Consider the following 23,544-nt stretch of genomic DNA (forward strand, 5'->3'; position numbering starts at 1 on the left):
ATGTCTGTGAGTCCGTTTCTGTTTTGTATATACATTCATTTGTATTATCTTTTAGATTTCATATGTAAGTGATATAGTATTTGTCTTTCTCTGTCTGACTTATTTCACTAAGCATAGTATTCTCTAGGTCCATCCATGTTGCTGCAAGTGGAGATTTTTCATTCTTTTTTATTGCTGGGTAATATTCCATTTTGTGTGTGTGTGTGTGTGTGTGTGTGTGTGTGTATCGCATCTTCTTAACCCAATCATCTGGACACTTGGGTTGCTTCCATGTCTTGGCTATTGTGAATACTGCTGCTATGAACATGGGGGTGCATATATCTTTTTGATTTAGAATTTTCATTTTTTGCAGATGTATATGCTGTTTTTCTTTTTTTGGTAACACCTTCATCAAGATATAATTCATATACGATACAATTCACCCATTTAAAGTGTACAATTTAATGGTTTTTATTATATTCACAGAATTGGGCAACCATCAATCAATTTTAGAATATTTTCATCACCCTGTATACTTTAGCAGTAATCCCCCTGTTATCCCTATTCACTCACCTCCCAGTACTAGACAACCACTAATCTACTTTCTGTCTTTATGATTTGCCTATTTTAGAATCATATAATGTGTCTTTTGTGACTAACTTTTTTTACTTAGCATAATGTTTTCAAGGTTCATTCATGCTGTAGCATGTCTCAGTATTTCATTCCTTTTTATTGCTGAATAATGTTTCATTGTATGGATATACAGATTTGAGGCCATTTGGCTATTATAAATAATGCTGCTGTGAACATTCAGGTACAAGTTTTTGTGTGGATGTATGTTTTATTTCTCTTGGGAGTGGGATTCCTGGGTCAGATAACAACTCTGTGTTTAACCTTTTGAGGAACTGCCAGACTGTTTTCCACAGCCGCTGTACCACTTTACATTTCTATCAGCAGTGTATGAAGCTTCCAATTTCTCCATATCCTCATCAACACTTGTAATTTTCTGTGTTTTTGATTATAACCATCCTAGTGTGTGTGAGGAGTTATCTCATTGTGGTTTTGATTTACATTTCTCTGATGACTAATGATGTTGAGCACCTTTTCATGTGATCATTGGCCATTTCTGTATCTTATTTGGAGAATGTCTATTAAGATACTTTGCCTATTTTAAATCGGGTTATATGTCTACTTATTATGAGTTGTAAAGTTTCAAGTTCTTTATGTATTCTGGACACAAGCTTCTTATCAGACATACGATTTACAAAGTTTTTCTTTCATTATGTAGGTTTTCTTCTCATTTTCCTGATGTCCTGAAGCACAGAAGTTGTAAACTTTGACGTCTAATGTATCTTTTTTTTTGTTTGTGCTTTTGGTGTCCTATCTAACAAACAACTGCCTAATCCAAAGTCATGAAGGTTTACGCCAATGTCTCTTCTAAGAGTTTCATAGTTTTAGCTCTTACATTTAGGTCTTTGATCCATTTTGAGTTAATTTTTGTGTATGGTGTGAGGTAGGGGTCCAACTTCATTCTTTTGCATGTGGATATCCAGTTTCCTAGCAGCATTTGTTGAAAAGATTATTCTCTCCCAGTTGAATGGTTTTAGCATCCTTTTCAGAAATCAATTAACTGTGAATGTGAGGGTTTATTTTAAACTCTCAATTCTATTCTGTTGATCTGTGTATCTGTCCTTGTGCTATTACTGCACTGTCTTTAGCTTTGTAGTGATTTGAAATTGGGAAACCTGAGTTGTTCAACTCTGTTCTTTTTCAAGATTGTTTTGGCCATTCTAGGTCCCTTGCATTTACATTTGAATTTTAGGCTCAGCTTGTCACTTTATGCAAAGAAGCCAGCTGGGAGTTTGATAGAAATTGTATTGAATCTGTAGAATATTTTGGGGGAGAATTGCCATCTTAACAGTATTAACCTTCCAATTCATGAACACTGGAGGTCTTTCCACTTATTTAAGTCTTTAATTTTCTTCAATTGTGTTTTATAGTTTTAGGGTATAGGTTTTGAATTTTTTTGTTAAATTTATTCCTAAAGTATTTTATTCTCTTTGATGCTATTGTAAATGGAATTTTAAAAATATCATTTTTGGATTGTTCACTGCAAGTATACAGAAACACAGTTGATTTTTGTATATTGATCTTGTATTCTGCAACCTCCTTATACTCATTTATTTATTTTAGTAGTTTTTTAGTGGATTCTTTGGGATTTTATATGTACAAGATCATGTCATTTGTGAATAGAGATAGTTTTATTTCTTTCTTTCCAATTTGGATGCCTTTTATTTCATTTCCTTGCCTAATTGCCCTGGCTAGCCACCCTAATGTTATCTTACTTATCAGCAGTATTTGGTACAATTGATCATTCCTTTCTTTTTGTAGCCCTGGCTTTACTTGGCTTCTTGGACACCACACTCTTTTGGTTTTCCTCCTATCCCACTGGCTGTTTTCTCATCTCTTTTGTTGGTTCTTCCCCTTTCCCCCAACTTCTTAACCATTTCCCACCTCTGAACTCCAGACCCTAGTATCCACTTGCCTACTTGACAGCCCCACTTAGATGTCCAAAAGGCAGCTCAAATTTACCATGTCCAGAACTTACTCTAATCTTGATTGAAGTATTTTGTGGAAAAAAGGAAGAAAAGAAATAAATATTTACTGAATGTTTACTATTAGTGCTATTCATTATCTTGTTTACAACACATGTCAATTCTATGATACTCAGGGGACGTGAACCCTGGTCAGTTTGATTCCAGGGCCTGAGCTCCTTCCTAACAGCTCTACTCTATTTCCTACAAATCACAGTGTGTATAGCCCTACTTTTCTCTCCTCAAGACTGTCCTTTGGAGTACTGTATGATACTTCAGAAAAAAGGATCTCACAGGGTCTCTGGTAATTGGAGTTAGAAGTGCTCGTGAGCCAGGCAGTGCTTGTAGAGCTGCCTCTTTCCTTTTCCCTGCATAGTGGAGACTGAGATGTCTCCAGTGTGTAGACAGGCTTTCCCACCACCTGGGAAAGCCTACCCTGACTTTGTGACCAACTTTTTCTTGGTCACTCTCCCAGGTTAGAGTTTCTCTGGCCTTGAGATACACTTCCCACCTATCAGAACTGCTCTCATTTATTTGCTTGACTGGATTCTCCATCTTTATTCCTCATTCCTTCTTGTCTCTTTCCCATTTGTTCAAGAATTATCAGCTCTTCTGGGTTTGTATAAGATATCCCACTTTGACATTTGCTTGCCCATCACCTGGCACTGAAAATTTGCTCAGCATTTCTGACCCATCTGTGTCAACACTTTCCTTATTAAAATACTGGTTACCAAAAAAAAATTACTTGTACTTTTAAATAGCAGTGATAACTCTATTTTCTCCCCAAAATCTTTAATAGAAGTGAAAATGTCCAAGCTGAGTCTATACTGTTGGGAGTACATTTTTACAATATATTTTATCCATATTTAAACAAGCCTGCTCTCAAGTGGCATCTGCAATCTCATTTGGTCCCCACGGTATATGTCCCAAGGCAGCTAAAAAAGATGAGAAAATTGATGGGGTCAATTTGTCCATGTTCTTGTAGCCTGTTGGGGCAGAGCCAGTTCTGTTCCCAGTTGAGCTGGTTTATTCTGATAAAGTTCGTGTGTAAGGTGTGCTGTTCACTGCAGGATGAGGTCCCACCTCCAGGTTTTGCCTCTTGTTGCTCAGGGGTCTCACCCTTCCCAGAAGCCCCCTCACTGGTACCTTATTCCATGTGCTGAACCTTTCCTGATCACCTTTCCCCATGGGAGATAACCTAGCTACTGTTTTTTCCCATTCTAAGTGTCAACCAATCATGAGGCATTATGGTACTGTACCTGGAGTCAGAACTAGATTCAAGACTAAGGCTTCTGTGGCTTTGGGCCACCTCTCTGAGCTTCATACATAGGGTGATCTCTAAGGGCATTTGTGGTTCTAGCCTTCCCAGGCTTTATGACTCTATTTCTCTGAAAAGTGAACCTGGACTAATGTCTGAATAGTTGGCAATGGTTTAATATGCTATACCAGGGAGAGCAAATATGTAGCTTCTCTTCCATCTATTAACGATGACATACTCATTATATTTATCTCATCACTGTCACATGGAACCCAGTCATGACCTCAGACTTCTCAATCCAGTATAGTGTGCTAAGTAACCACTACCAGTTGATCACAGTTGAAATGTGTTTATCCTCCCTGTCTTCCCTCCCACTTCTAGTACTTCAATCTAAAGCAAGGACTAGTGGTGACCAGGATACTATAGAAGTTAGGAGCATGGGTTCTTGGGTTCAGCTGCTTATATTCAAATCCTGAATCCACTGCTCCCTTTCTGTGTGACCTTGGGAAAGTTACTTAACTTCTCTGGGCCTCAGTTTCCTTTTTTAGTAATATGGGGCATAACAGTAGTCATACTTCATAGGGTTGTAGAGAGGGTTAAATGAAATAATATGTATTAAAAAAAAGTGCTTAGAACAGTGCCTGGCACATGTAACTCAAAAAATGTTGACTATTGTATTGATAATAGCCATGATAAGAACTTGAAAGGCTGGTAGAGGAAAAATTCTTGGATTCATAGGGCTTGTGGTACCCTTTCAGTCTTCAAAGTAGTCAAATATTCATTCTGTTTCTGAGTGTGGATTGATCCTATTTAAAATTTCATTCCTTTATTAATTTATTTAGTAAAAGTTTGGCCTACTGTGTGCTGTGCATGCAACCGGGTGTCTAGGATATAACAGTAAACAAGTCTTTTTAAAAGTTCATAGTGGGGCCTCCCTGGTGGCGCAGTGGTTGAGAGTCCGCCTGCCGATGCAGGGGATACGGGTTCGTGCCCTGGTCTGGGAGGATCCCATATGCCACGGAGCGGCTGGGCCCGTGAGCCACGGCCGCTGGGCCTGCGCATCCGGAGCCTGTGCTCCACAACGGGAGAGGCCACAACAGTGAGAGGCCCGCATACCGCAAAAAGAAAAAAAAAAAAAAAAAAAAGTTCATAGTGTATGGGGGTGACAAACAAGTAAAAATGTAGTTACAGTTTTCTTAATAATTGCAGTAATTGGAGTTTGCCCAGGGTCTTTAGGGAGCACTGTGTGTACTGGTGGAGTCTTTTTGATGTTTGTGTTAAACCTGGGTGGGAAGAAACATACTTGAGTCCTCCAGATCTGGCTGGCCTCTTACCAGTGTTTCACAGGCAGTGGATTCCTTGCGGAAGAGTTAATACCTGTTCTAGCTGGTGGCACACCTCAGTGGCATGCTCATGCTCCTTGGCATTCATTCAGTTACTCAGCTAACAGCCCAAAGCTTTTCCCACTGCTCCTTGAACTGCTGTCCCCCTTTCTCAGTCATAGCTTGTAGAGAGTTGCGGAGCAGAGATGTGAAGACAAATGAAGGAGCCCTGAATTTGCAGCTACATAGTAGTTAGATCTCTACAGAGTTGAGTGCCTTAGGAAAGCGTGAATGTGGGGCTTATTAGGGACTTGGAAAAGTTGATGAGTCCATCTCCCTGCCTAACTTAAGATATGGTAGGTCTGTATGACAACCGTGGTGATAGTATGGAACTCGGAGGGTGGGGGAGAAAAAATACCCTTGTGTGGCTGGGGGTGGGAGTTGGTGCTGTGACCCATCCTTTCTCCCACTGGTGTCTTGCAGCAAACAGCTATTGTGTGACGTGGTGATTGTGGCAGAAGATGTTGAGATAGAAGCCCACCGTGTGGTCCTGGCAGCCTGCAGCCCCTACTTCTGTGCGATGTTCACAGGTATGGTGAGGGGCAAATAATAACCCATGGTTGTGGGGCTTCAGCCCCACTGGGAGAATATTGAGGGTGGTGGCATGAGGGAGGGAGGAAAGAAGGCTGTGACGCCCACCCTGAGGAGCTCCTGTGTGCCAGATTCTTTGCACCATGGAGATACAAAGCACCATGACAGGCCCTCAGCCAGGCCAGTCAAGCATGCAGCCCCTATTACAGTTAACTCTGAGGAAAAAATGTAGAATCATATAGTCCATGAATTCTCAGACTTTGTCATGCGTCGTAATCATGTCAGGGAGCTGGTTAGAAATGTAGACTCTTGGCTTCATCCCCAGGCTTCTGAGCTGTCATTTTGCAGATGGGGGACCCTGAGGCTGAGAGAAAGGAAGGGACTTGCCTGAGGTCACACGGTGAATGAGTGGAACTTGGCTTCCGGATGCCTAGCCCAGGGCTGGGTGGGCTGGCTGTCCCACGTCTTATTATTCCTTAGCTGTTCTTTCCAGGCAGGAACCTTGAGTCTCCTCTAGCCTTTATAGGAATGCGGTAGAGTTGGCAGAAGTGATGGTGGGGCTTGAGGTGGGGAGAGTAAGACAGAGGTATATTCACCATCTCCATTCAGTTTCAGTACCTTTGCCAACTTTCCAGGGAGTCCCTGTGTCCTGAACATGCCAAATAGCCTTGTCCAACTATTGCACGTGTATTATTTCTGAGACTGAATTCCCTGAAACCCATGGGCTGAGCTTCTTGTCTCCAGTACCTCGCAGCACCTCCCCTGAGCCAGGAGCAGGCAGTGCTGTAGCCATCACTGCTGACTGAAAGCCAGCTGGATGAGGTCAGGTGTCTCTTCGACACACTCATCTGTACCCTGTGCTTCCTCTGAGCGTGGTCACTGTCACTCTGTACTCTCATCTGTTTCCTGGGGTTTGTGGTGGTCATGCTCTGGGGTCTCATGTACCTGCTGCTTCTCACCCTGTAGTTTACATATCAAATGTTGCCTCCTCTCTGACCACCTGAGCCGTAGTTCCCCACTAGGTCTCTTTCTATTCCATAACTTGACTCTGTTTTTTTCATAACATTTATCACTGTCTGAAAATCACATTGGTTGGTTGTTTATATATTTTTTACCTGTGTCTCTTTACTGGAGTATCAGTTCCATGAAGACAGGGATCTTGTTAGATTTGTTTGTTTCTGTACCCTGAGTACCTGGTACATAATAGGACTAAAGTATTGTTTTAATGAACAAAATGTCTCCTACCCTTGATTGTGAGCTTTGGATGCTTGCGGATTATGTCTTGTCACTGTTGAATCCTTAGCGCCCACCCCAAGGCCTGATGTTTAGGAGACTGAATAAGTGAAGGTTGAATGAATGAATGTGGTGTTGCTAAGGATGGGTGAGTGCAGGCACATCTTTGCTGAATAGGCTCTTGCCCTTCTCCTAATATAGTACAAAGCCTGTGCTGGGCAGGAGTGGTTCTTGGTGGGGCGGGGAGTACGTAGCACTTGGCATTTGGAGAGTTCCTCACATGTATGTCCCCCTTGGCTCATCATGTGAAGGACCTGGCCTCAACTTGGGGCAGTGCTTTTGCTAAGTGGACCAAGCCACACTTACCTCACTTTGAGCCTTGGGCCAGGAATTCCACAGTGCAGCCTGGAAAACCAGCTAATTTCACTACCTGGAAATTTTGAGCCACATTCTCTTTGGAGTAGCCTCAAACTCTAGTAGTAAGGTTTTTATTTATTTTTTTGTCCTTGTCCTTCATCCATCTCTTTCTTTTAAAATAATTTATCTTGTCTACAATAGTTATTTAGCTGCAACTTCAGTAAATCGTTCTGCCGGTCATTCTTCTCTGTTTGTGTGGCTTGGACAGTCCAGTGTTGTGAGAGGAGTCTATTTGGAATTACAGTAAATTGTACTGTCGGCTCCACTGTTTGCTAATGAACTTGCCTCTGGGGGTAGTGGAAGTGCCTAAGCAAAACAAGGTGATTTTAGAAAGGGAGAGAATAGGTGCTTCTGGATCAGGTCTTGGATTCTAGTAATTGAAGGGAAGAGGGAATCAAGAGAAGAAAGCAGTCTAATGTGTTGCCCAGTCCAAGCTTTCCACTGAATCTGGTTACCATCCATTCTTCCATCCTTCATTCCATCCATCCATCCATCCATTCATCCATCATTTGTCTGTCTGTGCATCCATCCACCCACCCACCTACCTATCCATCTACTCATCCAAACACTATTCACATATGTTCATTGCAGAATAAAAATTAGAAAACGTGGGCAAGCAAAAAAAAATACATGTAATACATCTACTCTTGTGATAGCTTATGCTTCTCTTTAGTATTACTACTTATCTCATTACTTCCTCACTGTCTGATTTGCCTGGTCAGTCATAAACTTTATGAGGGTAAAAACTGTACCTTTTAAATTCACTGCTATGTCCCTTCTGCCTAGCGTGATCTTACATACAGCAGGTGCTCAATGAAAATTTGCTTAATTGAACTTAGCGCTATATTGTCAATATATTTTCATGGCAATGAAATCACATCTACATCATTATTTTAATGGCCTCATAAGATTCCATCATATGTATCTGAATTGAAAATCCATTTCCTTATTGGTTGGAAATTATAGTTCTTTCTAATATTTTGCTATTGTAAATAATGCTAAAATGGGCATCCTTGCAACTTAGTCTTTACTTACATTCCTGATTATTTCCTTAGATCCCTAGAATAAAAAATACTTGGTTAAAGTGTGTGCACATTTTGAATTCTTGTGAGACACGTGCCTCAATTCCACAACACTTAGAACAGTTGTACCAGCTTATGCTTCCATGGGCAGTACATCAGATTCGTGTATTTTCTGAGGCCCCTTGGTTTTGCTTAAACCTTGGTAAACAGGTACAAAAAAAAGAGTAACATTGCAAAATTTTGTTCTAATTATCAGGTTCAGCTTCAAAATGCATAAAATTAGTAATGAAAAGGCCCAGCTGACTCTCGTTGAGTCCATTTCTATCAGCATGTTTAAGGCCCCAAAGAAAAGGAAATACATGTGACTTTCTTCTGACTTGAGTGGTATGATTAAGATCTTGTACTGAGGCTTAAAGTGTTTTTATTTTTTTGTCCTCTCAGTTCATATTGCCCAAATGTCCTGTGATGGTTCCAAATACCAGCTCCACTCCTTGACCATATCCTTCCCAGAATAACTTGTAATAAGTGTGAAACTGAGGTCTGCGTGCCCACAGGAGAGTGTCCAAAGGCAGCCAACCTGTGAGAAGGTCTGGGATGGGCAGTCACGTGAGTTGCTCTCCACTCCTTCAGCATAGTGTGATTGGAGAGGCCAGAAGGGCTGGTCTTGTCCTTCTTTTCCCTGTGAGTATGGAATACTTAAGATTCCCCTTGACCCCATCCCCCCATCTAGCACCTCCATCCCAGGGGAAAATAATTTTCCCAAAATAGCCCAGTCAGTTTTTTTTCCCTCTTTTTATCATGCCATTTTCTATGTGTTCTGTGTACTATAGTATTTGTACTCCATGTGGATCCCTTCATGTCATCCAAAACTTTGAAAACAATCCCATTTTATGGTGTTAAAAGAACCAAGTTCTAAAGAATATGTGGACTAAGTGTCTTAGGCTCATCACCATGGCTAAAAGACATTTGAACTCCATCCCAAAAGAAGCCCTGGGAGTGAGCTGTCCCATCTTCTGGCTCTGTTGTGCTACATGCAGAGGCTGATTAAATTGGCTTTGTTTTTTAATTTTTTATTTGTTTTTATTTTTCTATTTATTTAGGCTCCACTGGGTCTTCGTTACGGCACGTGGGATCTTCGTTGTGGCATATGGATCTTTTAGTTGTGGCATGGGGACTTCTTAGTTGCAGAATGCGGACTCTTAGTTGCGGCGTGTGGACTCTTAGTTGTGGCATGCATGTGGCATCTAGTTCCCCGACTAGGGATTGAACCTGGGCCCCTTGCATTGGGAGTGCAGGGTCTTACCCACTGGACTACCAGGGAAGCCCCGGCTTTGTTTTTTTAAAGAAAAGTTACTGTCCAGTTTTTATTAGATGTAGGCTGATATTCAACTAGTGTCTTCAAATATATGGTGAACAGAAATAGGGAGGAGAGTCAGGAATGTGCTGGAGGTAAGAGGCAAGGGGCTTGGAATGTGAGCGCCAACTAGCCTCAAGCAGAAAAATTAGGGCCTGGCTCTCTTACCTCCAGGCGTGCACTCATCCCATAGAACCATTGTTTCACCCTTTCTTTATGCCTGACTCTGCCAGGCCCTGGCCTATGTCTGTGTTCTGAGTGTTTGTATGATGTATTGATGTTTTTGAAGATCTTTGCATAACATGCAGTTTAGCAAGACTTAATCCAAGGCAGTGGGGCAGGGAGGGAGGGAGCACTAGGGAGTAGAATCCTTTCTTTGTATAAAGAGGGCCTTGAGAGATTAGTCGGAGTAGATAAGGTCTGGCTTCTGAGGGTTTTGCCTCTAAGGAAATGGTGAGTTTTTCAAGAATTGATTTGGATGTAGTTCAACATAGGCCTTTGTAGTGTCTAGGAAAAGAGACCACTGTTCAGACACACACCAGCACCCATTAAGGTGCAACTGATTTGACCAAGATTATCTGCGGTAGACTTGTCTGGACTTGGAGTAGCTCAGCCTTGAAATTTAGATCATCATTGGAGAGGATCACTGGTAAGAAATGTTTTATGAATGTTCATAGAGGAGGTTTGGAGTTATTGGTGCAGAGGCCTCTTTGCTAAGGATTAAACACAGGGGTGGTAATGCCACCTTGTATTGGGAGATGGTGTGGTGTCTTGGAAAGGGCTTTGGAGCCATCGTGACCTGACTCCAGCACCTGATAGGTTTGTAGGGAATTCACTTAACCTCTATGATCCTGTTTGCTTGTTTATGAGACTGGAATAACAACAATAAAACAATAATAACAATAACCAGGGAACAGATACAAGTAAGGGAAATAAGGCACCCAATACAGAATAGGTACTTAATAAAGTTTACTCTTATTATGTGTAGAGCACACCATAGTTTACAGAGCTCATGTGGATGTGTGGGGTGGCTCTGATACCAGCTGTCCTGGTGGTGGTTAGGGTTGATATGAAACATCTCTGTTTCATATCAGGAAGGCATTTCCTTCCTGACTTGGTGCTCCATGTGCCTCTAGCTGAGCAGAAAGACCTTTCCAAGTGGAGGAAGGACGAGATTCCAGGGAGGTTGGGTGCTGGGGTGAAATCCATCATTGCAGCTCTGCTGAATCCTGCTGCCACAGTTCTCAGACTCTCATTATCTCCTTTGACTCTCACATAGCCTTGGCTTAAAGGCAGGGCCGGGAATGTCCTTACTTTACAGGAGACAGAGGTCAGCCTTTTGCAGTTAAATGGCATAGGCTGCTCACCTGCAGGAGGTTTAGCTGGGATTCAGGGACGTGACAGGGTATTTCTTTTTCTCATGTGATGTTAACATGTGACATAGGTCTCAGCTTTAGCCAAATGAGTTGGCAACCCAGATATTAGGACTTAGACAGATGAAGGTTAGTGGTAAGGGAGTTTAATAACCATCTTAACACCCATGCAGGATCACTGTGCAAAGGATAAGGACCTTCTGTTTTCTTTTTACCCAGATCATGAAATTAAAACAGTAAGGATTCAGCTGAGGAGTGAGGAAGAGTTCCATAACACAAGGCTTCCTGAATGCACTTTTTCTTCCCTTTGCCATACAACTTTGTAGGGGTGGTTGGTGGTCTATGTCCGGTCCTTCAGAAAGACTTCGTAGCCACTCTACCATTCCTTTCTCACTCTTGAGGCTTCTTTGGCTGAATAATAGGGTTGGGTTTATACCAGTGATCTAGAGGATGAGCCAGTGATTTCATAGCCTTCCTAAGTCTTCTGTGATGGTGAAAGGTTTTCCCTCCTGGGCTCCTCAAGATGCACCTCCTCCCTCCTGTTCCCCCCTTGGGCAATCTTCCACCTAAAAAGAGCTCTGTTGTGCATGTGGTGTGTTTGCTACGTCAAGAACCATGACTTGCTTTCCTGGGCTCTTTATGGTTCTTGGAGACTTCTAGGTGCAAGGTCTTAAAGTAGAGCCTGAGGATTTAAAGAAGTTCAAGACACAGACCCTGGGGCTTCCCTGGTGGCACAGTGGTTGAGAGTCCGCCTGCCAATGCAGGGGATGCGGGTTCGTGCCCCAGTCCGGGAGGATCCCACATGCCGCGGAGCGGCTGGGCCCGTGAGCCATGGCCGCTGAGCCTGTACGTCCGGAGCCTGTGCTCTGCAACGGGAGAGGCCACAACAGTGAGAGGCCCGCATACCGCAAAAATCAAAAAAAAAAAAAAAAAAAAAAAAGACACAGACCCTTAGTCCAGGCTGCCATCATCTTTCACCTAATTTACTGCAGCAGCCTTCTAATTGGTCAACCTCCTATTTTGTTCCCTCACCCCCAACCCATTTTCTATGCTGTAGCTTTAGCGATCTTTCCAAAATAAAAAATCTAATGCATCCCTTACTTGCTTAAAGTCTGTCAAGGGCTCCCCATTGCCCTTAGGATGAAGTCTAAACTTCTCAGTATGGCCCACAAGGCCCTCAAGTGGTCCAGACCCTGCTTGTATCTCCAGCCTCCTCTCCCCCTTCCTCCCTTTTCATGCTGTGCTTCTGTCAGACTCAACTTCTTATGGTCCCAGAATAGGTCATGTTCTTTCTTACCTCCGGACCTTTACATACACTATTCTATCTGCCTGGAATATTCTTCCCTCATACTCACTGCTCTTCTGAACAACCATGACTCCTCCAGATCTCATGTTAGATCAGTGGTTCTTAACCATTATGAATCACTCTGATGAGAACAATGGATTCGTTCCACAAAGAATAGTAAATGTGTGCTCCTGTGTGCTCATCATTTTGCATACAAGTCAGGGTATAAGCTTCCCTGCTTAAGAACCTTTTAAGCTGAAACTCCTTTTCTAGCATTTAACATACTTTGTAAATGTTGGTTTACTTATCCCTCTTTCTACTAGACTGAGCTCCATGAGGGCAGGGAACATGACTTGTTCACCACTGTGTCCTCTGGGCCTTGCCCATGGGGACTGTTTGATACATGTTTGTTGAGTGAATGAATGAACAAATATCTGCCCTTGAGTAGATCATGATCTATCTGGAAGAACAGGATATGGTGTTAACAGAGGATAAAAGATGTGCAACAAACAGACATTTTCTTTTTTTTTCTTTAATTCAAGTATAGTTGCTGTACAATATTATATAAGTTACAGGTGTACAATATAGTGATTCACAATTTTTAAAGGTTATACTCCTTTTATAGTTATTATAAAATATTGACTGGGCTTCCCTGGTGGCGCGGTGGTTAAGCATACACCTGCCAATGCAGGGGACATGTGTTCGAGCCCTGGTCCGGGAAGATCCCACATGCTACGGAGCAACTAAGCCCATGTGCCACAACCACTGAGCCTGTGCTCTAGAGCCCGCATGCTACAACTACTGGAGCCCACATGCCTAGAGCCCATGCTCCGCAACAAGAGAAGCCACTGCAATGAGAAGCCCGCACACCACACCGAAAGTAGCCCCTGCTTGTTGCAACTAGGGAAAGCCTGCACACAGCAGCAAAGACCCAATGTAGCCAAAACAAACAAACAAACAAATAAATAAAATATTGACTGTATTCCCTGTGTTGTACAATATATCCTTGTAGCTTATTTTATACCTAATAGTTTGTACCTCTTCATCTCCTACCCTATATTGCCCGTCCCCACTTCCTTCTCCCCAGTAGTAACCACTAGTTTGTTCTCTATATCTGTGAGTCTCCTTCTTTTTTGTTGTATTCACTAATTTGTTGTATGTTTTAGATTTCACATATAAGTGATGTCAAACAGAATTTGTCTTTGTCTGACTTATTTTGCTTAGTATAATACCCTCCAAGTCCATCCATGTTGCTGCAAATTTCATTCTTTTTAATGGCTGAGTAGTATTCCATGGTGTATATAAACCACATTTTCTTTATCCACTCATCTGTTGATTGGCGCTTTGGTTGCTTCCATATCTTGGCAATTGTAAATAATGTTGCTGTGAACATTGGGATGCATGTATCTTTTCAAATTAGTGTTTTGGGTGTTTTTTTTTTTTTAATGTATACCAAGGAATGGAATTCCTGGGTCATATGGTAGTTCTATTTTTAGTGTTTTGAGAAACCTCCATACTGTTTTCCACAGTGGTTGCACCAATTTACATTCCCACCAACAGTGGTAGGAGGGTTCCCTTTTCTCCACATTCTCACCAGCATTTGTTATTTGTGTTCTTTTTGATGATAGCCAACCTGACAGGTGTGGGATGATACCTCATTGTGGTTTTGATTTGCATTTCACTGATGATTAGTGATGTTGAACATCTTTTCATGTACCTGTTGGCCATCTGCATTTCCTCTTTTCTGAAAGTTCAGAGTCTGAAGTGGCTGGGCTGGGCCTCTTGAGAAAAAACAGCAGAACAGGTCTCTTGGGTTGACCTTGAATAGAGAAGGACTTATTGGGCTTATGTTCTGTTCTCTAGAAATATTTGTCAAAGTAGCGGAGGTGAATGAAGGAGTAAGAATGACCAAGCCTTTGGTGATTTCTCCCTCTTTAGAATTATCAGAGTCTGTGGATTTATGAGATGTCAAAAGAAAGCCTCTCTTCTTTCTTTCTTTCCCTGTACCAACAAATATTATTTCAGTGCTTGTTGTATGTCACGCACTTTGTTAGGTGTTGAGGACAAGATCCCATCTCTCTTCGTTCTTGCTTACTGGGTAATAAGTATAAGTTGGCTCAGAATTTGGACATAGGCTTTGTTTGGGAATACTTTTATCAAAGCCATCAGTTAGGGTCAGGTTTAAATTATAGAGGGATTTATTAGAAATGACATGAGGTCTAGAGTTAGGCCACAGTTCAGATCCCAGCCCTGCCTCTTACTAGCTGTGTGCAACTGCCTCTTGATATGCCAGTTCTATAATTTATAAAATGGAAGTAATATCTAGTACCTCCTGGGGTCGTTGCAAGGACTAAATGAAATAATGTGTGTAAACCCTGAGGGCCTGCATGTAGTAGCAACTATTATTACTGCCACTTTCAGGGTTTGTTTAAACTGATGTCTTAGTTTGGTGCAGTGATTTCTACTGGTTCATAGAGATATTAAATTGCATTTTATGAGTCCTTATGATTTATATAGGTCTCCAATTTCCTATAAGGTAAATTTCTCAGAAAATACATGTCTTTGAGACCCTAGGTTTTCTTTTTTTTTTTCATTTTTTCCTTGCTTATTGGAGTTTTAAGTACTTAATGTAGAAATTAGAAACTTTTGATTCACATAAAGAAGCAAGAAAAAAAATCTCCCAAAGTCCCACCATCTAGAAAACTGTGTCTTAATGTTTTTTGGACATTTGAGACTGATGAAAATGATTTGTTCATCCCCTCAGAAAATCAAACTTTTGCCCACATATACAAATGTTTTCATGCAATTTCAGGAGTTTCCATTTGTTTACCCCCAAGTTATAAAACCCTAAGCTGACTCCCAAGCTCTAATTCCATAGAGAGAAAGCAATCAGGCCAGGCTCTGATTTCACACTCACTAAGGGCTTCTGAGTCTCTTGGTTCTTGCAGTCAGGTTGCTGGTTGCTCTTTTTTCTAAGGTCCAAGTTTTTTTTTTTAAATTAAATTTATTTATATATTTATTTATTTTTGGGGTGTTGGGTCTTCGTTGCTGCGCATGGGCTTTCTCTAGTTGCGGCAAGCGGGGGCTACTCTTGATTGCCGTGCGTGGGCTTTTCATTGCAGTGACTTCTCTTGTAGAGGAGCACGGGCTTTAGAGCGCAGGCTCAGTAGCTGAGGTGCACGGGCTTAGTTGCCCCGTGGCATGGGGAATCTTCCCGGATCAGGGCTCGACCCGGGTCCCCTGCATTGGCAGGTGGATTCTTAACCACTGCGCCACCAGGGAAGTCCCTCTAAGGTCCAAGTTCTTAAACTAAGAATTGGCTATCTTTGATGATCTTTTGCAATATAATTACCAACTGGACCTTTATTTGTGAATGTCTTAGTAGCTGTTTGGAGAGATGACTTTAACTTCTGATTTCCTTGCGTGTATGTTCTTGTTTGTCTTAGAGTAAATTCAAGAAAGAGATTGTGAGAGCCTGTTTTATAGGTAGAGGAGAAACCCACCGTGTTTTCCTGTTTCCTCTTTGCCTCTTTGTCCTGTGTCAGGGCTCTTTGTGCTAAAGCCTTTTCACTGGCTTCTACTACAGTCAGAGAGAAGAGAGAACCAACTGGGGGTCTCTGGGCTACCTGATCTGGCAGCAGTGGGAGCCGGCAACGTCCGGAATAGGTCCCCCGCCCCCACCTTTCCTCCTTATTCAGAGTCATTCATATCTAGAACTGTGTCAGGGTGGGAACTGGGGATTGGTGGAGGAATCATGTGCAGTCCATGCAGCTTGGAGGTGGGTGTCTGCAGCCCACATGCTGTACTGTACTTTATTTTCTTGGCTCCAGTGCACAGATTCCACAGAGAGAAAACAACCACCCAGGCTCAGTTTTCACACTCACATGAGGACTTCTGAATCCCTGTTTCTTGTAGTCATGTTGCCCTTCATTTCAGTCTACAAAGACACGTCTTGCCTGTCTTTTCCTTCTGAAATAAGCAGCCCTTGTTGAAGGAGCCTGGCTCTAGATAGAGCTGTGTGCTGTATAGAGAGGACAGGCTGAAGTCAGAGACCTCAGGACTGCACATTTGCTGCCACTGCTGCCCTAGTTCACAGGTCTCTGTCTTCTCTTTTTTGGATTATTGTCAGGGCCTCCCATCTGTTCTCCCTGCCTCTGATCCAGCTTCCACCAGTACATCCAAAATTTCATTCAAAGACACCCATCTGTTGATGTCATTCCCTTGTTTAAAACCTTTCAGGGGTGCTACTCTTAGGATAAAGTGCAAACTTATTTGCATGGTTTGCTGGGCTCTGCAAGTCCTGGCCCCTATCTGCCTCTCCAGCCTCCTTCCTCTCACTGTCACCCCACGTACCAGCCGTGCTGCCCTCTCACTGTTCCCCACATTTATTCTTTTGGCACTTTTCTATCTTTGCACTGATGATTCCTGCATCCAGCTCGTCCTTCCTCACCTCTGCTGCATGTGGAATACCCAGCTCAAATGTGACCTCCTATTAGGATGCCTTCCTGGATTCCCCAGACAGGGTTTGTTGCTCTATCGTCTGCATACTTGGGATTCAGTACACCATAGTGATTACAAGTGTGGGGCTCTAGAGTCAGACTCCCTGCTTTCAATCCCTGGCCCCTTCCTAGATGTGTGACTGTAGGCAAAATGAATTACCTACACTCTTGTGCCTCAGTTTCTTCATCTGTGATATGGGGATGATACTAATAACACTCATAGGTTGTTGATCAAAATAGGCAACAGTTTAAAGTGCTTAGCACAGTGCTTGGCCATAGTTAGCACTCAGTAATTGTTTTTTTAAGAAATTGTTGTTCTACTGGTACTTTGCATATACCTCTATTAAGCTCTTATCATCTCATATATTTTTATATATCTGCCCTACTAGAACAGGTGCTCCTTCTTGAGGACAGGTGCATATCTCATTCACTTTCCCTGGCCCCTGTGAACAAGTTTGCAGTAACTTGGTTGAATGCTTTATCACGTGTAGATTTGCTTTCAGAGTGGAAATGGATAACAGATAGAGTGGGGAATGCTTGAAATTGGGTTTGTGGATGATCACAGACCCAGAGTTGTTGTGACCTTGATGTCAGCTGGTCTATCTTCCTCTGTGCCTGAGCCCTTCTGCTGCCTCTGGGAGCACAGACAGTGCTTTTATGTTGCCGAGACAGGGCAGGAGGCCATGTGAAAGTTAAGCACACCCTAGGCACCAAGTTCATGTCCATTTTGTTTTTGTTTTGAACTGTAGGTGACATGTCTGAGAGTAAAGCCAAGAAGATAGAAATCAAGGATGTGGATGGGCAGACCCTGAGTAAGCTGATTGACTACATCTATACAGCCGAGATTGAGGTGACTGAAGAGAACGTCCAGGTAAACTCAGCTCCAACTAATAGCTCAGTGTATTGTATATTCAGGGCCCACTGTTGTTTTTTTTTTGTGGTACGCGGGCCTCTCACTGTTGTGGCCTCTCCCATTGCGGAGCACAGGCTCTGGATGCGCAGGCTCAGCGGCCATGGCTCACGGGCCCAGCCGCTCCACGGCATGTGGGATCTTCCCGGAACAGGGCACGAACCCGTGTCCCCTGCATCAGCAGGCGGACTCTCGACCACTGCGCCACCAGGGAAGCCCCTGGGCCCACTGTTTTACATCATCACTTCATTTAACCCTCGCAACAACTCAGTTGGTAACTGGAGAGGAAACTGAAGCTCCAGAGAGAGTAGGTGATTTGCCCTGGGTTACATGGCCAGGGTGAACGACCGTCAAACTCCTGCCTGCCTGACCATGGGACCCACTTTCTTAACCACTAGGCCAAAATCCCTCTGAATGAGCTTGGGCTCCAGAGCAGAAAGTCTTTAACTCATGCTGGTTTAAAGTGTTGGTGAAGGAAGAATTAGAAGCCTGGGTGACCTCTCTTCTCCTCAGTCATTATCTCATCTCAGGGATTTTGAGTATTGGCTTGTGAGGCTGTTAAAAGTTTTTCTTGTCTCACTGTTCATCACCGAAATGCCTCTGAGCCTGTGGAGGTGCCAAGCACCAGGCTTGAGTGTCAGTAGGGGCATGTTGCGTTGAGACATGTTGTCTGTGCCTTTTCCTCCTTTCGCCACCCTGCCCTCATCCCAAGCCATCTGGAGGCTTGAAAGAGGAGCCAGCGAAGACACTGCTTCACCCAAAGGTGTGGATCTTTACTGTGGGGACGTGAGACATCAGCGTCATGCTTCAGAAGGGAAGATGGTTGAGGGTGTGGCCCATGGTGGAACCCTATGAATCACCAGGCCAAACACAGACGCTGGTTACACTATTTCTTGTCATTAAGGATTTTACTATTTAATTAAAGTAATGGAAATTGTATGGGATATGGAGGTTTTTTCTTCCTTTTTTTTTTAAAGCAAAATTTCACCTTATTTAGGTGAATAGGCCAATATCTCTCTGGTGACCAAAATACCTATTTCCCTTATCCAGACCACCATCCCCTTTTCTAGGAATGAGGTATTTGGGAGGCCGAATTGATAATCGTGTATTGATTCCATTTGGCCCAGATGTTTGAGTGCCTCTTACATGCCAGACACTTTATTGGGCACTGTGTTTGTACCAGTGAGCAGAGGTCATTCCATTGTCTGCTTTCATGGAATTTGTGGTCTAGGGGTGAAGATGGACACTCATCAAATAAGCACACAAGTAATGTTTATGCACAAATTGTGATAAGTCCTTTGAAGGAAAGGAACAATTTGGATGAAGGAGGGAATCTAGGAAGGGCTCTTTCAGGAGATAAGATTTGAGCTGAGGACTGCAGGATGAGTGGAAGTTAGCTTGGTGTGGTGAAGGGTACTCTGCTGGGGGTGTCAGGGCCCAGGCAGACTGAGGGTCTGAGGCACCCTGCATTTGGGCCTGCAGAGCCTGCCCCAAGGTACAGACTGCTTTTGTCTCTGGCCCCTAGACAGACTTTTGGGTGGCATAGTTTCTACAGTGATCTGGTATAATTCTCCCCTGCCCTTTTAAAATTGAGGTTTATTTTATACACAGTAAAATGCATAGCCATTCCATTATTTCTGGTCTTTCCCATCCAGAGTGGAGTGGGCGAGGTCATGGTTACATACTAGGTCTAGCAGCGGAATTTAAACAGCTGAATGACTTTTGGGCAGTAACAGTAAGTGCAAAGTAATTTAGTATAAAATATGTATAGGGCATGTATGGAAAAAAATTTTTTTAATGGGTGATAGTGATTTCAAATCACCATGACATTTAAATTCATTTAGGTACTTTTGAGACTGATATAAATATTGAGATTCACAAAATGCCAGAAATTACATCCTTTCAACTCTAATGAATAATGCTAGATGTCAACCTAAAAATATGCAGGGGTAAATAATTTTTAAAAATCTTGCATTAGGGTATATCAGTAACTCATTAATCATACAGTGTGGTAGGCAGAATAGTAGCTCCCAAAGATGTTCGTGTCCTAACCCCTGGAATTTTGTGGATATGTTAGGTTGAATGTCAGAGGAATTAATATTGCAGATGGAATTAATGTTGCTAATCAGCTGAACATGTGATGGGAGATTAGCTTGGATTATCCAGGTGGGCTCAGTGTAATAGCTAGGGGTATTTAAATTGAAGAGAGAGGTGGAATGAGAGAACTAGAGCGATGCGACCTGGCAAGGATTCAGTTTGATGTTTCTGGCCTTGAAGATAAGGAATGTGGGTGCCTCTAGAAGCCTGAAGGGCAAGGAAACGTATTCTCCCTCAGAACCTCCAGAAGGAACTCACCTCTGCTGACACCTTGATTTTAGCCTGGTGAAACCCATTTAGGACTTCCGACTTCCAGATGTAAGAAAATAAATTTGTTTGTTGTTTTAGGTCACTAAAACAAAACAAAAACAAACAAACTTAAAGCACTGTTTAGGGGAGATTGTAGAATTGTATAATTGGACCCAGCTTTTTTCTCCCTTTTCTACATGTGTTTATTTAATAACCTTTTTTTCCCTGTAAAGTACAAAGTGTTTACAAGCTTAGATAGTTAGAAGATGTTCCATTCTGGATCCTTTTTGCCTGGCTGGGTATTTATCTTTGCAACTTTGTTCTAACCCAGTGGTGGTCTCTACAGCACCAGTTACCTTAAGGCAGGTAGCAACAGATAGCGTAATCGGAGGACTCTGGAGAAAATGGCGTCACCATTACTTTTAAAAACTACTTTGTAGGGGTCGTGGGGAGGGAGCCAGCGTGAAGACGTGCAGCTTCAGAGGGCATGCAGAACTAAAGATGAGGCAGGAATCAAGTCTGAATGGAGCCCTGGGTCCAGGCCTCAGTTGTTTTTTTTTGCAGTACACGGGCCTCTCACTGCTGCGGCCTCTCCCGTCGCGGAGCACAGGCTCCGGACGCGCCGGCTCAGCAACCATGGCTCACGGGCCAAGCCGCTCCGCGGCATGCGGGACTCCCCCGGACCGGGGCACGAACCCGCGTCCCCTGCATCGGCAGGCGGACTCCCAACCACTGAGCCACCAGGGAAGCCCCAGGCCTCAGTTTTGATGTTCAGTTACACAGTACTCTTATTCTTGCCTTTTCCCACTGCAGGGGGTCAGTCTTCTGACTGTAAAGTGAGGGCATGGGACTCAGTGACCTCTGATCAGAGAAGACTCTTACTCTGCCAGCCTCTGGTTTGTTCTGCTTCCTTCCTAGTAGAGCTTTTCTGATACCCTCCCTGACATCCTGCCTCAAGGATAAGTTTTCTCATCTGTAAAACAGGAATCATAATAGTACCCATTCTGTTGGGTGGTCATGAGTTAGACTGTCTGCCTTCAAACCTTGACTCCACCATTTTCTAGCTGTGTGACCCCAAGAAGGTCCTTAACCTCTCTGTGCCTCAGTATTCTTGTCTGTATTATGGGCATAATAATCGTACTTAACCTCATAGGGTTGGCGTGAGGGTTAAGTGAATTACTATAGGTAAAGCACTTAGAGGAGTGCCACCCTGTGCCAACAGACAGTATGGGCACAGAGAGCACTATGAACACAGAAGCTTTTTCATCAAGGAGCACATAGTCTGAAGGTGGAGACAGGTGTCCAGGCAAATGCGTGCCCTCCGGTGTGGTAGGGGCCAGGGTGGAGGTACCCAGGAAGCAGGCAATGGTCATCACCCCCTTGATGAGGATGGTCAGGGCAGGCCTCACTGAGGAAGTGTTGTGTGTGCTGGGTCTTGAAAGAAGGTCTGGGAGGTCAGGCCTGCCTCCTCTTCCACCTGTCTGTGTCCCTACTGGTGTGTGAGCCCCTGGAGGGGCCTGTTGCGTTCATTTGTATGTGGGAGTAGGGAGGGGGCTGCATGTGCAGGGGCTCCCCTGAGAAGCACAATGTGGAACCTTCAGGAAACTGCATTGTTTGGAATCAGTCAGATATATGAACTATTTTCTTTTTTCTCCCTCACTTTAAACTATGGTTTGGTCAGGGGTGACCTTGGGGGAAAACAAAATAAAGAAAGTTGAGAAGAGAAAGTTTAGATCAAAATGTGGTTGCTTCTTACTGCTGTGATGTACCTGCTGAGAGTTGCTCACAAGCTGTTTATGAGGAAGTGTGTGTTGAGGATTTGGTGCACTGAGGTGGTGAGCATGGAGGCATCTGGGGAAACAAGGGTCAGAGACTTGGGGCTTGGTTAAGTGACTGGAAGATGATGCCCTAAATCTCTTCCCAGCCACACATACCTTGGAGAGTCTGAGCTGCCCGCCTGTGGTGGAGGTAACAAGTCGTAACTGTTACTTATTGATACTCATTGTAAGCCAAGCATGTGTTGATTATTTCACGTGCATTATTTCATTTAATTATCGTAACCACCACTGGAAGGTTCTACTATGATTCTTCTCTTACAGTCGAAGGAACTGATGCTCCAAGGGGTTAAGTGGGTAGTACCCACGGTCACACAGGTAGTAAGTGGTGGAGTTGGGGTTTGAATCCAGCTCTCTCCAGCTCACTGTGCCCTGTTGATGTGGTCAACTCGAGTTTCTTGTTAAATGAATGATCAGAATCTTGACTTCAGCTCGTAATAATTAATAATAATAAAAACCAGTTTAACTGACGAATTCCTATGCAGCAAACACTGGGTTAGCTGCTTTAAATGTATTATCTCATTTGAGCCCAACAACAAGCCTTTAAGGCAGTACTATTATTTTCATTGTACTGTTGAGGAGTCAGAGGTACAGAGAGGTTAAGTAATTTGCCTTTAGTCACATGGCTGGTAAGTGGAGAAGTCAATATTCTAAGTGACACTATACTTCAATAAAAAAATTTAAAAAGTATTCTAAGTGACACATTTAATCACAGTACTGTTTTGCTAGCTCTCCTGTTCATCTATCTGTACACCTCTCTCTCTCTCTCTCTCTCTCTCTCTCTCTCTCTCTCTCTCTCTCTCCCTCTCCCTCTCCCTCTCCCTCTCCCTCTCCCTCTCCCTCTCCCTCTCCCTCTCCCTCTCCCTCTCCCTCTCCCTCTCCCTCTCTCTCTCTCCCTCTCTCCCTCTCTCCCTCTCTCCCTCTCTCCCTCCCTCCCTCCCTCCCTCTCCCTCTCCCTCTCCCTTTCTTCTTTCTCTCAGTAGATTTTTATTTAGCACTATTTCTGTGCCAGGCCTCATGCCTGGTGCTGGCAGAGGCAGACCCCCTGCTGTGTGGTGTGGGCAGAGGCCCTGGGCAGCCTTGCCACCTGGCCCTCTGGCTGGTACCCTCCCTCTGTGCATGGCCCTGCCTCTCTGAAATTCCAGGAGTAGGTGCATTCTGAGGCAGGGCATTTCCTTTTGTTTTTGTTAAAGGAAACAAACTCTGTGACGGGATATCCTCTGCTGTGTTTTCATGTTATCCGAGGGAGAGGAACAAAAACAAAACAGTGCCTGCATGTGAAAAATGGAGGGAAGCCATTTGCAAGCTGGAGGGGAACCTGTAAACTCTGCTGAGGGTCATTCCAGGGCCTGTTTTCCCAGAATCAAAATGCTGAGACGGCGAGAGGCAAGCTGAAAGCTTTTAACCCAGGGTCGTCTTCTCTTCCTGCAGCTATTCCAGCCAAACTGCTCCTTCTCAGGTCTCAACCTCCTTCCAGGGGCCAAGCAGCACGGCCCTAGTGATTCCACCAGGACAGTCTTGTTTCC

General features: G+C 43.5%; 1 protein-coding gene across 1 annotated transcript in view; it reads left to right on the forward strand.

Moving 5' to 3' along the window:
• KLHL3 (kelch like family member 3) overlaps positions 1–23,544 on the forward strand; it is a gene marked incomplete at both ends in the record, with an annotated part of 109,948 nt that overhangs the window by 22,511 nt on the left and 63,893 nt on the right. Inside the window, 2 exons of the mRNA XM_082621730.1 lie at positions 5,637–5,743; positions 17,677–17,798. Of these exons, the coding sequence (XP_082477856.1) occupies positions 5,637–5,743; positions 17,677–17,798 (229 nt within the window). The remainder of the gene's footprint in view (positions 1–5,636; positions 5,744–17,676; positions 17,799–23,544) is intronic.

This window comes from Mesoplodon mirus (genome assembly GCF_964341445.2).
Source record: "Mesoplodon mirus genome assembly, chromosome: 5".
NCBI lineage: Eukaryota > Metazoa > Chordata > Mammalia > Artiodactyla > Ziphiidae > Mesoplodon > Mesoplodon mirus.